The sequence below is a fragment of the Lacerta agilis genome, chromosome 1 (genome assembly GCF_009819535.1).
Source record: "Lacerta agilis isolate rLacAgi1 chromosome 1, rLacAgi1.pri, whole genome shotgun sequence".
NCBI classification, from domain to species: domain Eukaryota; kingdom Metazoa; phylum Chordata; class Lepidosauria; order Squamata; family Lacertidae; genus Lacerta; species Lacerta agilis.
This window is the reverse complement of record NC_046312.1, coordinates 76,797,918-76,812,988: the sequence shown is the minus strand read 5'-3', so window position 1 is coordinate 76,812,988 and position 15,071 is coordinate 76,797,918. Positions and strand designations below refer to the sequence as shown.

General features: G+C 42.2%; 1 protein-coding gene across 1 annotated transcript in view; it reads right to left on the bottom strand.

Moving 5' to 3' along the window:
- Positions 1 to 5,431: 5,431 nt before the first annotated feature.
- IGHMBP2 (immunoglobulin mu DNA binding protein 2) overlaps positions 5,432 to 15,071 on the bottom strand; it is a 66,399-nt gene continuing 56,759 nt past the window's right edge. The window contains exons 13-15 of the mRNA XM_033156313.1: positions 12,117 to 13,007; positions 9,818 to 10,002; positions 5,432 to 6,052 (exon numbers count right to left, since the gene is read on the bottom strand). Coding sequence (XP_033012204.1) covers positions 5,855 to 6,052; positions 9,818 to 10,002; positions 12,117 to 13,007 — 1,274 coding nt within the window. The 3' untranslated portion in view covers positions 5,432 to 5,854. The remainder of the gene's footprint in view (positions 6,053 to 9,817; positions 10,003 to 12,116; positions 13,008 to 15,071) is intronic.

The following is a 15,071-nucleotide window of genomic DNA, read 5'->3' as shown; positions in this document are numbered from 1 at the left end:
AGCAACAAAATGAAATTATTGCTACCTCTAGTCCTGGCAGCATAACAGAGCTATCATAGTTAAAGAGGCTGCAGATTTGGATTCTACAGCCACATAGATCCAGGAAGGAAGGAACAGAATCACAGAAGTGTAGGGGGCTGTGTAACCCATTCAGTCTAACCCTTGTTTGATGTACAGAATCTAGAGCATCCCCAAGAGATGGCTATCTAGCTTCTGCTTGAAGACATCCAGTGAGGGAGAGCCAACCACTGACAAACTGCATTCAGTGTTGAGAACTTTTCCATAATTTTCAACTGAAGTCTACCCATCCAATGTAGTCCTGCCCCTTGGGAAAGGATACTAAGTCTTTAGGGACAGCCTATTCCACAAAGCAAAAACGTGTAGGTCCTGGATAGCACAACTATGCTGTGCTGTTTCTATCTCCAGAATCTATAAAACTCTGCAAGCCTTCGCCCACCTTTGCTGAATGACTATTGATCTGCCCCTCCCACATGCAGTGCATGAGCCTCTGTCACCACCACAAACTTTATTGCACTAACCAAAGGCCATGGCATCATCCAGAAACACCAACAATCACTACATATACAATATAGGTAAAGGTAAAGGGACCCCTGAAGCTGCCTTGTTTAACTAACCAGTTTGTTCTACATCACAGTCTCTGGCTTGTACATAATGCTAACTCAGGAATCTTTGAAAGTGAAACTAAATGCTGCAAAAGTGTTTCTGGTATCCACATGGGAAAAAGGAAGCACACCATATCAAGTGTTTGCTTAAAGGTGAAGGTAAAGGACCCCTGACAGTTAAGTCCAGTCGCGGACAACTCTGGGGTTGCGGCGCTCATCTCGCTTTACTGGCAGAGGGAGCTGGTGTAGAGCTTCCAGGTCATGTGGCCAGCATGACTAAGCTGCTTCGGGTGAAACCAGAGCAGCGCACAGAAATGCTGTTTACCTTCCCACCGGAGCGGTACCTATTTATCTACTTGCACTTCGTGCTTTCGAACTGCTAGGTTGGCAGGAGCAGGGACCGGGCAACAGAAGTTCTTAACCCGAGGTACCACTGTATACAATATAACCACCATCAAATCCACTACATCTATTAAAACGAGCCTTTGTCAATAGCCAGATTCTCTAGTAAACCCTCTCCAACAACTCTTTACCACAATATTTCTTCTCTTAGATTAACATGGTCTGAAGGATGCTCATGACATCATTCAGGTTGCTATGTGTGACTGGGTATTTGAGTGACTGACTATGGGGGTATTTGAGAATTTGAAGTTCCATTCTACAACTACATTTTGAAACGCATTAACACTGGTTACATTTACTCCACTGTTTTCAGGGCTTTGTTACAACAGAACATGATTAATTTCTCAGTTAGAATAAATTACAGGACTGCTTTCGACAAGAAGCTGAGGTTTTTCAGTACCCTGGACAGCTCAGTTTACAAGCTGTTCCTATTCTTCTCTGCAGGGAATATATATATATATATAATGTCATGCTCTTGCAGGCTCATCTGCATTCCTGGAGCACAAGGCACCTAAACTTTAAAGCCATCCAGCCTTCCCTCCATCAGTAATAGCCATCCTAAGGTATGCTAACTTTTGCACAAGGAACATGCACACTGACAATATACAGAGTGAAACATAGAGGGTTTCTTCTTAAGCCAGGTGCTCATACAAACCACTATGATATAACATCACCAGCGACGCCTGACCACATTCTCATGTTTATTATAGTGATTATTTATGTTGACATAGAATAAAGCAATGAAAATGAACTGGAACTAGTTAAGATACAGTAGCTTTTGGTTTTGCTAGTGTCTTTCTAGCTCCCAAACACACACTGGTGCTTACCATATTTTTCCATGTATAAGACTAGATTTTCCCCCTAAATTTCTGAAGTTTAAAATAAGGGGTCGTCTTATACATGGATAGTGCATAGTGCAATTTCTTAATTTTGAGTCCCCAAAAATAGAGGGCACCTTATACACGAAAATATACAGTAATTTCAAAAAACCTTGTGGAATTGGAGCTCAACTCTGCTTGGATATATGTGGGAACAGATGATAGATACTCAGTGGTGAGAAAGTTCTTTGAACATGCCCATTAGTGTCCAGCTGATTTGGGGACTAAGCTCTGATATCAAAAGCAATGAGCTTATTTCATTTTTATGCCGCTTTCTCAAGGTGAACTGCACTCAAAAGCAGCTCATAACAGCAATTTTTAATATAAATATACAAAACATTAAAAGTTACAAAACATACCACTAAATTCAAACAAAGAAAAACCAATTCAATATAGGATAAATGCAATAAATTACAATGAAATCATCTAGATGATGCATAACAAGTACAGAGCAAAATAAATATTAAGAGGCAAATAAATAAATTAAAAAGCTTATGAACGCTAAAAGTTCAAACCTTGCTGCACTCCAGGGAGCCACAGCAGTCCAGCTTAAATACAGTTCAGATGTCTTCTCCACAGCCTAAATGAGTCGCAGCTCCCTTCCTCAATCTCTCCTCCAAAATATAAGTGCCAACCAAGACAATGATGGTAAGACACAGGACAAGGTGCCAGGTTCAAATTAAGCCCTAATAAACAATTAGGGAAATAGGTACCGGCAGAAGCAGATGTGAAGACAGAGGTACAAGCGGAACAGATGAGATTTATACTGTGTTCCATTCTGCTGTGATTTGAAATAATTCAGCCTTGTCTTGCCAGCTGGTGACTTTCCTTGTGCTGGTTTCATTGTATATTTTTAAGGAAAATTTAAATGACAGAACTAATATCAACTGCTTTCTGGGCAAGAAGCCCAAGGGAAATGTTAACTGCTTGGCAGCAAGTCTGTCCATTTAAATTTTTTTTTTAATGTTAGCTCAGAAATATTTTATCAGCATGGAGTAACTAACTATTGAGGGAATTGTCCTCCTCGGATTTATTATAATTACACTGTAACCTTGTGTCACACTTCTGTTCTTTTACATTTCAGAGAACGGGCTCTGTTAATAAGGCATTATTCGTCATCTTTGAAGTATTCCAGAAGGTGATACTAAAGGAAGGGGTTGCTCATTAACCCAGCAGCACACAAAACCAGAAAGTGCTAAGCAACCCAAACACAGTCAAGTGTAAAGAGACCTTAACAATGGAGCTACTGCCCATCCCACACTTCTTTTTAAAAATTATGACAAAAATATTATGTCACCATATTGTTATTCTTATGTCTTCAAATAGCTAATATTATACATTACAAACACAGCTGCAAAACCTGAGGGACAATTGCCAGTGTCCACATTTTTGGGGGGGGGGGATACACTTCTAAAACTTTCCAGATTCCTTGCCCCTGCCCACAGACACCCACACTACAATGAGTGTAATAATATTCACTGGAGTCCTACGTCAATCGATCTACCACAATTAGGACTAACGTACCTCCAAATCCTCTTTTGGATCTTGCATATTGATCTTCATTTAGCATTCTGCTCTGGTAAAATTTCATCTGGTCACACTGAGCTTTCCTAAACAGAGTACATTAATTTTATGCAGGATATGATGATTGTGGGCTTTTAAAAATGAATTCAATTTCATTTTATTATTGTCGGCTCGCATTGTAAGTTATGGGTTCAGAATCCAAGAACAATCAAGGTTGTAGCTGCATCATTATTAGAATCTCAGAAATGATGTGACACCAATTGTTAGGATCAGATGATAAAACACAAACACCTCTTGTGTTTTCAAAGCTGACACGAGAAAGTGAACACATTAATTTAAAGTAAAGGAGAAGAGAGATTGGAAAGGTAACAAACCCAAGGTTAATACTGGCAGATGGTAGAACTGCAGGGCATTTGTAGACCCTTAGAGACACCATGCATGGCAAGAGAATGACGTCCCATTGCTTTTGAGCCCAAGGCTGAACAAATCCTGCCAAGAACATCTAGGACATTTGCAGATAAAGGAACTTGGGACTTGTAATCATTCTAGATCAGTGGTTCCCAAACTACCCCCCTCCCATGGACCACTTGAAAATTGCTGATGGCATTGGCAGACTACTTACCAGTAATGGTTTTTCTGCCTGTTGTAGCAATTGTAATGCATTGTGCTAGATACTGTACTATTTGCATACCACATAATTCAAATTGTTAATACAATAAAATATCACTGTGAGAACAGTATGCTGGACTAGATGGGCCACTGGCTTGATCCAGCAGGCTCTTCTTCTGTTCTTAATATAAGAAATAAAAGAACCAACAAAATTACAATTAAAAACCAATATGAGTATTTAAATGTGGATATGCCATATACCACATGAATGAAGCTCACAGATCAGTTTGGCAACTTGCTCTAGCTACCAGAAGCTTAACCCATTTTACATAGTTCATAGGATGAGGTGAAAAGGACACTGCCCGAAAAGAACAGGAGAGGAATGCACCCCTTTTCTTTCTAAAGTCCTTGAGCTTCTGAACAAAATCACGATGCCACATCCATAGCAACATGACACTAAGAGCCCTCCCCTGAAAATGGGGCCATTATTTCCCTGCTTCTTGGTTGCATTTAGTTTTGCACAATGAAAACTCTACTGGGTAATTATTTGTGGGACTACATTGTTTTGTAAACAAACAGCTCCACCCCCCCCCAAAAGAAATGTGTCTATTTTTATTGGAACTTGAATGAATTTGAGGGGGGAAATCTACCTCACACATTCTGTGATTCTAAGCCAAGGGATGGCAAATGCTTTTTAGCTGCAGGGACACATTCCCTCATGGACAACCTTCAAAGAGCTGCATGTCAGTGGCTGGAAGGGCCAGAGGAAAACAAACAAACAAGTGGAGCAACAGATCGGACCCAACCTCAGCGCAGTAGACCACATTGCAGCCACGTGCAAGTCAGAGGATCCCCTCACAGGAACCCCTCAGCATCACAGTTCAGATACAGATTCAAGGCAGGCTAAAGCACTTGATGTGGGCCTAGCACAGGCCCAGTGAGGGATGTGGCACTGGGAAGAGTCTCTGGGATGAAAAAGAGAGACTTGAAGGACTTCATTTTGACCCTGGCCCTGAGGTTCCCCTACTGTAAATTAAGGTCCATAGCACACAGTGGTGGCAAAGGGGTAGAACACATATTTGTATGCAGAAGACTTGTGCTCAATCCCAGCATATTCCAGTAAAAGTGTGTGTGCTAGGCCAGTGAACCCAAGTTATTTTTCTAGATTTTTCTTCACTTTGTCCCCTCACAATTTTAACACATCTTTTTCAGAATCTTTTCTTTCAACATACAAGTTTCTGAGCTTGAGAAATGGAAAAGCTATTTGTATTCCCTTAATTTTGTGGACCACCTGGAGCGGTTTTTATTGCACCCACATGTTGGTTGGGGGGGGCAGGAGTCCCACAGACAATGATTATTACATTACCATGCAATGTCAAACGGACAGTTCACTGCTCAAGGCATATGCTATCACCGTTTTATTGTAAAACCTGCTCTGTGCCCGCTCAGAGTACATTTATTACCTAGCCAATAAAGATAATCACTACAAACAAAAGCTGCCCACCTTTCTCCTTAACCAATGGGGCTTTATAGTTCTGACATGGCTGAGGAAAAACACATTTTACAGTGGAAAACGCAACTTGAGAATTGTTTGAAACCTGCAGATGGTGGGAACATTTCTTCAGTCAGTCTCTGACTCTCTGAGGACTGTGAAGCTGAGGGACATATTATTGATTTTGGCGGATTGGGGTGGGGGAAACAAGCCAAAAGGTTTAAGAGTGTGATGAGCTTTTTTCCTCTGGAGCCTGAGCATGCTGCTTTACGAAGGTGCCTCAAGGACAGGCAGGCGAGCGTTTTGCCTTGAAATAGCTAATCCTCTCATTTCTCTTTGTCTTTCTTTTTGCTCTTTCTTTGGCTTGTGAGCTCACTGAGTTTCTTGTCCAGGCGCCTCTGGAGATGAGCTCTCTTGGCAGGATCCAAGGGCTTGTCCTTTAAGCCACTCCCGGCACATAGAGAAGCTTCTTTGCTGATTCTCTGCCGGGCATATGCTTTGGCTTTCTCCCCACAGCCATGAATCTGTGGGAGATAAAGCCATAATATCAGCCTCAAGATGTTCCAGCACAAAATTATGACCTTTGTGAAAACTGCTTATCATAAACTTGATCATTCTTCACAGTCCATAAAAATAAACCACTTGACTTACCAGTGGGTCTTTTAACAACATAACAAAACAATTTAAAAAATGTGAAGGTTATTTTCCCCTAAGAAGCAATTAAATAATCATTTCGGACAGATTAAGTAGCGGTATTTCTTCCCAAACTCAAAATGTAAGGAAAATTTCTACTCCATCATCGGGTCACCTTTGTCACCCTTGTTGATAAATACTAACATTTCTCACTTATCTTCAGTCTGGAAAGAATCAGATGAAGGAGGGAAACCAAGAACAATCAAGCCCTAGAATCATAACAAAACATATCATATATATTGCTAATAAACTGGCAGTACCACCACCTCACCTAAGCAGCTTGAATGTCCACAGTGCTGGGTGCATAATATAAAGCTAAGCAGGAAACTCATTTTATTGCAAATGAGTGACAAAATGCAAGCCTGCTGGGTTGCTGGAAAGCAAGATTTATTAAGGTGGGAAAGTACTGAAGCTATTGCTTATATTAGGTCAGAATAATTCATTTTAACAAGGAGCTAAAACAGCTGGATTTTGTCCAAAGCTGAAAGAAAATGACAAAACACTCTCAAGCAGTATAAAATGGAAAGCAAATTGCAGTCAGTAAAAAGGTAAGGACTTGATGCGACTATATGGGATCAAACCCTGCAGTCTCTCTAAAATATTCAGTTCTATCTCATTAATTGGTCCAAAATTCAGGCTAGGATAGATTAAACCTTCAGCTCTACATGAATTTTACTATGACAGCTGGATAACAGTTGAACTGATTTAACCTTTTTTAAAAATTAAAAATCTCACCTTTAAGTTGACTTAACAAAATACTTTTGTGATTGCATACTAAAGGGGAATACATTCTTCTGCAATACCTTATTGATAGCTCAGTCAGTAGAGCATGAGACTCTTAATCTCTGGGCTGTGGGTTTGAGCCCAACGTTGGGTAAAAAGATTCCTGCATTGCAGGGGGTTGGACTGGATGACCCTTGTGGTCCCTTCCAACTCTATGATTCTATTAATCTATTAATCCAGTTCCCCCCCCCCAGGGGCCAGTTTACACAATCAGATTTCCTTTTATGCATGCAGCTGCTCCACAGTGGCTAAGAGGGGAAAGAAACTGGCAATCATTTCTGCATTTGCAAGTTGTGCCTTTTCTGTGCATTGGAACCACAAGAACAGATGTGACTGTGTTCCTGTATAGCAGGGATGGGGAATCTGTTGCCCTCCAGAAGCTGCTGGGCTACAACTCCCATCATTGGCTGGGGCCAATGGGAGCTGGAGTCTCACAGCATTCACAGCATGGAGTCCCACAGCTTAGCCACCTCTGCTTCACACACACCATGTTCTCTTAATGGGACCACCAGCATGGCAGTGGGGAGGAGGGTCCTCCTGCACAGAGGGTGCTAAAAACTGCCTTTAGTTTTCCAGGATCACATCTCCTTTGCATAGCTCTCTACCAATGCAACTGTGAAATCAGCAAACCCTGAAATCAAAACTTCAGAATACCAGAACATTTGAAGTATTTTCCTACATGTTTTTTGTACTCTTATTTCCTTTATTCACAAATCCTTCAAATAAGATTTTCTCAAGCTTGCCTTGAAACACCAGCAAGTGTCACATGATAAGTATATCTATTTAAGACCACCAGTGTTTTGCTGATTTTTTCCTTATTGCATCATGTGCCACAGAAAATATTGCCGTATATACTTTTATTTTATGGTTAGAAAGAAACCCAAAAACTGTTGGCAGAATGCCAGTAAATCCATAATCCAGTAAATCTATTTCAGGCACTATAGATCAACATGTCTTCAGCTAGCTACAACACTTTCCCCATGAGATTAAAACCACGTATGATCTACTGCTTCAAATAAATCAGAGGGGCATAAAGAGGACATGTGAAAGCTCTGATCGTTGGAAGTCAGTATTATTTTTCCTGGCACACAGGTCTTTTATGTGCTACATAGGGACAGCAATTGGGCAGCTCTAACAGAACTGCAGAGTGAGACATTCCCACCTTCTGTGAGTCCTGGATTGCAATTCGAGTGCAACTCACAACTCACTCCAATCTTTGCTACAGCTGCAGTGATGGGCAAAGGATGACCTTTTGCTTTGACTGACAACTAGAAGGAAGGAGGCTTCTGAGGATAAAGCCTGCTGCACACGGGTGGGCTGCTGTGCTTTCGGTATCTCTTGTACCAGCGTGACAACAGCAGCTTGGGCAAGTGAGTGAGAAAGGGCTTTGCACAACTTATCTTACTTAAAGCTGCTCTTGGTGCATGGTATCCCGTGAATCTACAGTTGTGATGAAGGAGAGAGGGAGAGAAGAGAGATAAAAGGCTTATAGTTGAGCAGAACACATGGCGTGGCTGGTGTCATATGAAGATGCCTTTTAAAATCATTTGTAAGTCACTTTGAGCACCTCCTTTTTTGGAGGGGAAAAGCAGAGTACAAATCATTTAAACAAGTCAAATAATGTTCTGAGTCAGGCCATTCATCTACCTAGTTCTGTATGGACTGACTCTCCATGGAGCAAGCTTAAGGCTTGGGTGCTGCCTAGTAATGCTACCCAAGATCTTTTAGCTGGAGATGCCAGAGATCGAACATGGGACCTTATGCATGCAAGGGCATGTGCTGTGTGCCACAGAACAGTGGCCCTCTCTAGGCTAGCACCATCAGCGCCTCAGATACACACATTTTCTAGAGCATCGGCCTCCTACAAGGTTGTGGGGGGTGGTAAATGTTAAAAGAGAGGTGAGTTGAGGTACATTGTGCCAAGAGGAAATGACTCAGACACTCCGGGGGAAGAAAAAAGACTTTGAAGAATCGCATTATTTCAGCAGTGACACGTTGTTAAACACAGGTCCTCTGCCTGTGTTAAAGGCATCGCCTCGTTATTCCAATCAAGGAGACCCATCCTTTCTATCCTCCACATCAAGAAGAACAGAGACAGGGAAGAAATGGGGTGCGTATTTTTGTTTGTTTGTTAAAGGTCTTGAGTGGGTGGGTGAGGTGAAATACAAGTACACTGTGAAAACTGACAGGAAAGAAAGCCATTCTCATATTAGAGTTTGGTGAAAGATTGGAGCAAGAGGCTCATAATAACTAAATCCATATAAAATACCAAAGGAAGAAGAAAATGCTTCATATTCCTCCTACAACTGTAGGCCAAAAAAACCCAGCACCTCTGAATGAGTTTCTTTTTTCACTTATAGCCCAGCAGGAGAGAACTTGCCCATTATTAGGATATATTAAGCTGGAGGCAACTCCCCCCCCCCATGGTTCCCTTGTGAATTGAACTGCATGTGCATATTATGCTATATGGCTTTCATAAACCTGGACTCTCCCCTTGCTCCCCCTCACACTCTAAAAGCAGACTATCATGTTATCTTTTTAAATTAAAAAATAAAGTAAAGAGGAGTGGGAGCAATCCACCCACCAGCGGATTTGCACATGTTCAACTGGCCTTGCGAATGGTGCAAAAGCTCACCTTGCTGTGCCTGGAAGCCTCCTGGAAAAATGGGAGCCTGTGAAATACTTAAAAAAACACACACACACAACTATTTCACACTGAATGAAATTCAGGTCCTGAAGGAATGGGGGTCAAGAAGCTGAGCAGATGGTGGCAATGTTTAGCTTGCCTGAACCAGGGAAAGACAAAAACATACCTCTGGGATATGGTGGCTGAGACAGTAGCGTTTATTGCAATGCAGGCAAAGCTGCCCGAGGGTTGTCACACTTGCTTTGCATTTGGGGAAACCACACGTGTTGTCAGCTTTGACTGCAGCAGAAATCAGAGCATCAAAATCTTCCTCTGCTGAACCTTCCACTTTGGTTTTAACAGCAGCCTTCCCTAAAAGCACACGGGTGGGGAGAAGAATCATCAGCATGCAATAAAAGAAGGAGCTTACAGATGAGCTGAGAGTTAAGAAGGGCATGTATGTATAAGAAATGGAAGAAAGGGAAAATCACAAAGGAGGAGTATACACGAGTAGCCAACAGTTGCAGGGGGGAAGCCAGGCTGGGCACAAGCTAACAAAATGAATTTCAATAGGGACAAATGTAAGGTTCTGCCCTTAGGCAGGAAGAACCAGGTGCACAAATATAGGATGGGGGACACCTGGTTTACTAGCAGTACATGTGAAAAGGATCTAGGAGTCTTGGTGGACCACAAGCTTAACATGAGTCAACCGTGTGATGCAGTAGCAAAAAAAGCTAATGCTATTCTAGGCTGCATCAACAGAAGTAGTGTCCAGATCAAGGGAAGTAATAGAACCACTCTATTCTGCCTTCGTCAGACCACACTTGGAATACTGTGTCCAATTTTGGGCACCACAATTTAAGAAGGATGTTGAGAAGCTGGAACGCGTGCAGAGGATGGCAACCAAGGAGGTCAAGGGTCTGGAAACTAAGCCTTATGAGGAGCGCTTGAAGGAGCTGGGTATGTTTAGCCTGGAAAAGCGACGACTGAGAGGAAATATGATAGCCATCTTCAAATATCTTAAGGGCTGTCACATGGAGGAGAGAGCAAAAAAAGTTCTGACAATAAGAGCTGTTCAGCAGTGGAACAGACTCCTACAAGAGGTGGTAGATTCTCCTTCCTTGAGGGTTTTTAAACAGAGATTGGATGTCCATCTGTCATGGATGCTTTAGCTGAGATTCCTGCATTGCAGGGGGTTGGACTAGATGACCCTTGGGGTACCTTCCAACTCTTAAGATTCTATTATTTCAACACAGTGTTTTTTCATGGGAATAAAAGGGGCACAGGTGTGTTCATCCAGTCCCCTTGTAAAGCCTGCAAAATAAGTTGATCAGCAAAAACAGAAACCCAGGGAGCAATCGCAACCTCAGATGTACGGAATGGCAGAAGGCTGTCTTCATATGCACACACATGAGAACAGATGGTTTTGTAAACCATGCAGAAGCAAGCAGTATCACTTGGCAGGATGAAGTCCCTACCCAGAAGGTTCAAGCAAGATAAACTGGGCAAAGGAGTCTCTCTCACGGAGAGACTGTTCTCCGCTGTGTTACACAGCACTGAGATCGATGCACTAGGCGCTGATTTGCTGCTTCTAAACAGATCCAAGAGCAAGTGAATTCTCTCTGTGTGTAGAGATTTCCACATCTCTTCAAAGTTAGCAGTAAGAGAAAAGGAGTGTGTGCACATGTATGCATATGAAGCATACACGAACGAATGCACAAACACACACACCCCAACACACACCATTCTCCTAAACTGGCAGATGGAGATTCTCCCTTCTACTGATCTATTTTTGAGCTGAGAAGTTCTGCAGTTCCAGGCAATTTCACAGTTGATTATACAGCATGGTCCAGATAAACCCCTGCCTTGGGGGAGGGGGTGGAATGGCTGCCAGCTTCACATCTTTTCTTCCCACCTGCATGACACTCAAAGCAACTGTTCCACAGAGCAAACTAATCTGGGGCTTGGGTCATTTTTGTCTGCAAATCTGAGTTATTGCTTTCAAGGGTTGGGGTGTGCAGGGGCACATGTCATATTTCCAAAACCAAAGCCTGGCATTCTCCTGATCCCTTCAAAGAAATCCTATTAGATGAAGAATCTCTGGGTCTCAGAACAGTTAACTTCAATTGCATTCCTGGTTGTTGTCAAAAGTAGTTGCTTTCAGAAGAAAAGCCTGTCACAGGCAGAGCAGAAGGGAAGAATGGATTGTAGGCACAACATACAAGCTGCAATCAATTTTTAAAGCCGTTCTGGGAGCAGAGGACTCCCATCGCCTGCTGCTCTGGCCTGGAATTTCCCAAAGGATGCCTGAGGGATACATACCCTGGAATGCCTCTGCAAAGGAATTTCAATTAAATATGGGACAAGTGAAAGGGCAGCAGCGAAGTATAATCACTTTTTCCTTTTAAAAATGCAAATAGAAAAGCTCTGCAAAGGAAGGGAATTTGCTACAGAATGGCAAATCCCAAGATGCTGTAATAATGTACCTTTGGCTTCACTTCCGTGTTTATTCCCAGTTATTTCCTGAAGGTTTACATTTGGCTCACGACTTTGTTTGGCCCTCTCCTCTCTCTTGGCATTCTCCCTTTGCATCCGCTCCATGTGCAGGGTTTTTAGATCCACTTTCTTCCTGCTAATACGGCTTCCACTCTCCTCACAGTAGGCATGGGTGTCTTTCGAGGGGCTTGGGGATCTGCAGGTTAACTCTTGTTTAGAGGCCTGGGATTCTTTGGGGGTGCCTGCAGGTCTGCAGGACAACTCTTGTTCACAGGCCTTAGCTTCTCCCAGAGAAAAGTCTGTCGCGGTGCCTCTCTTACGAACACTGATGTATCTCTCTCTACCTTCTCCTGTGCTCACGTGCTGCAGCCCATGTTCCTCTGCCAGACGGTGGACGATCAACCTGTCATGAGCATTTAATGACGAAGGGAAATCCAGTTGGGTCTCGCTACTCTCCAGAAACTCCAGTATCCTGGCTTCATGCTTACATGAATTTCCCTTCACTACAGTGTCCACTGTTGCCCCACAGGCTGGGCTTTGCACAGAACCCTCTATGGGCCTCTGCCCAGTCCGTTTGGCTGGTTTTCCTCTTGGCTTCTCTCCACCAGCCTTTGGGGCAAGTGGAGTGTTGCACTTAAGTCTCTTTTCTTGGTCACCCAGACCCTGAGAGCTCTTGGGAGCAGCATAGTTATCTGGCACGATGTCATCCAGGTATTCAAAAGCGGTGTGCACCTCCCCATGCTGGTTCATATAGTCTACCAGCCGTTTAAGGAAAATGTGGTTGCCAATGGTCCGAGAGTCACAGATCACAGCCACATGGCGGCGGGCACGGGTAACTGCAACATTTAGTCTCCGGTCTTCAGCAAGGAATCCTACTTCACCTATATTTCATAAAGACAATAATACAGGCCTCAAAAAAATAGCATATGGAAAAATTAAGCAGCAGTAGCAATAACAATAGTAACCCCAACAACAACAAAATGTATGCAGTTCCCTCCTAAATTTTCCAGTTTAACATGTTGACCTAAAGATTTCTCATGTTCACTCAGCTCCAAAATGCCAGGACATGACATCTGTTATGAGACATGCCTTTAAGGCTAAATGGACATGGGATCATATGTTATGATTCGTTCAAGCTTCCCTGCTATCTTGGAGCCAGATGGCTGTCAGTGGCAGAGGGGTAGACCTAAATCCCAGATTTATCTGTTCACTGGAATAGACACCTGGAGTCTATGCAACTGAAGCTCTCCTGCAATTGAAGTAACCATTCCACATTACAGTACTCAACGAGCAACCAATACCAATGCATGAATAATCCATCGTTGAGTATAGAAAGAAATAATTCATTCATACATACATAAACCTCCATGTGTTTTGGGTCACAAGGCCCCCTTCCACAAGTAACAAAGTTAGAAGCAACTACATTGATCGATATATAATTAACAAGTACCAGTATATTACCACAATCTTATTTTTATTATCACACAAAAGCTAGATGAACTCTGAGGTTTCTTAGGGTGTTGTAACCTATGCCCAATATATAATTCTATACCTACAGAGTGTGACTGAAGAACTGCAAAATAAACATAGCCAAACTTCATTACCACAACAAACTACGAGATCAGATGCACCTCAGGTTGATCATTACGAACGTGGACACCATTTTTGCACAGTGAAATCCTGCTTTAGTTTTCTGAACTCAGGACCTGGTCCAGCTAATGGGTCCTGCTAATCAAAAGCCTGTGCAAGGTCTTCTGCTAGTGAAGCGGGGCTTCCCCCCTTCTCCTGCCCCTCACAATGGCTCAGCATTTGGGTGGCAGAACCCCTAGAACAGTGTGGAGGGAAGAGGGGGGAGATTGTTCCATCAGGCAAGCAGAAATGCTTGTGTTGACAGAACCATCTCCCAAGGTCACTGCTTAAGCTGGTCAAATGAATATGAAAGTGAAAATGTATTTATTTCATACATTTATAGCCCAACTTTCTTCCAATGAGTTCAAGGCTATGGGAAAATAGGTGGAAAGGATTGTTAAAGATGAAATAACCAAGCATACAGGAGAACAAGCCCTGCTGAAGAGTTCTTCCAGAGGGTCAACAAGGATATAGATAGAGGTGATCCAACTTAGACTTTCAAAAAGGCTTTTGGGAAACTACTGCACCAAGGACTCATAAGCATGTTTAGCGGTCATGGAATAAGAGGTGAGGTCCTTTTGTGGATCAGGAACTGGTGAAGTAACAGCAAACAGAGAGTGTGAATAAATGTTCTCCAATGGAGGAATATAGATAGTAGAGTCTCCCAAGAATCAGTATTGGGACCTCAATTAACCAATTAATGTGTGTGTTTAACTGATTTACCACTTGCAGCTTTATAACATCATTTTATGCATGATTATTCAGTTGTAAGTTACACTGTATCTAGTGGGGTTTGCTCTCATGTAAACTAATTAGTGATGGGAAACTAGTCACCGGGACTGAGATCTGATGGCACACTGGTTTATTTTTTTCATTTAAACAGTGATTGGGGGAGCTTTAGATTATTACATTTAAGTTACCTTACACTTTCTGAAATATCTAAAAAGGTACATTTACTGTGATTTAGCTAACAGATAAACAAGTTAGACTTCAGCTGATGACTTAATTGGTTTGTGAAAATACAAGTAATTAGTCAGCTATCTCTTTTAACAAAACCATCTATTTAAAGCTCTACTTATTTTGTGACTTTTTTGTCACAATACTGCTTCAGGTCTCATTTGAGAAATCAAGCTAAAAATACAGCTTCATTCCATTTAATTTTTAAGTAAGGGAAGTAGAGTCCACTAAATGGCCAAGAACCAGAAAATTTAAGTTTCTGCGGCTTAATGTGGCACACAAGCCACAGATACTCATTATTGATTCCCATCACTGTGATTTGAAGTGTCAGAAGAACAGCAGTAATATTCATACAGATG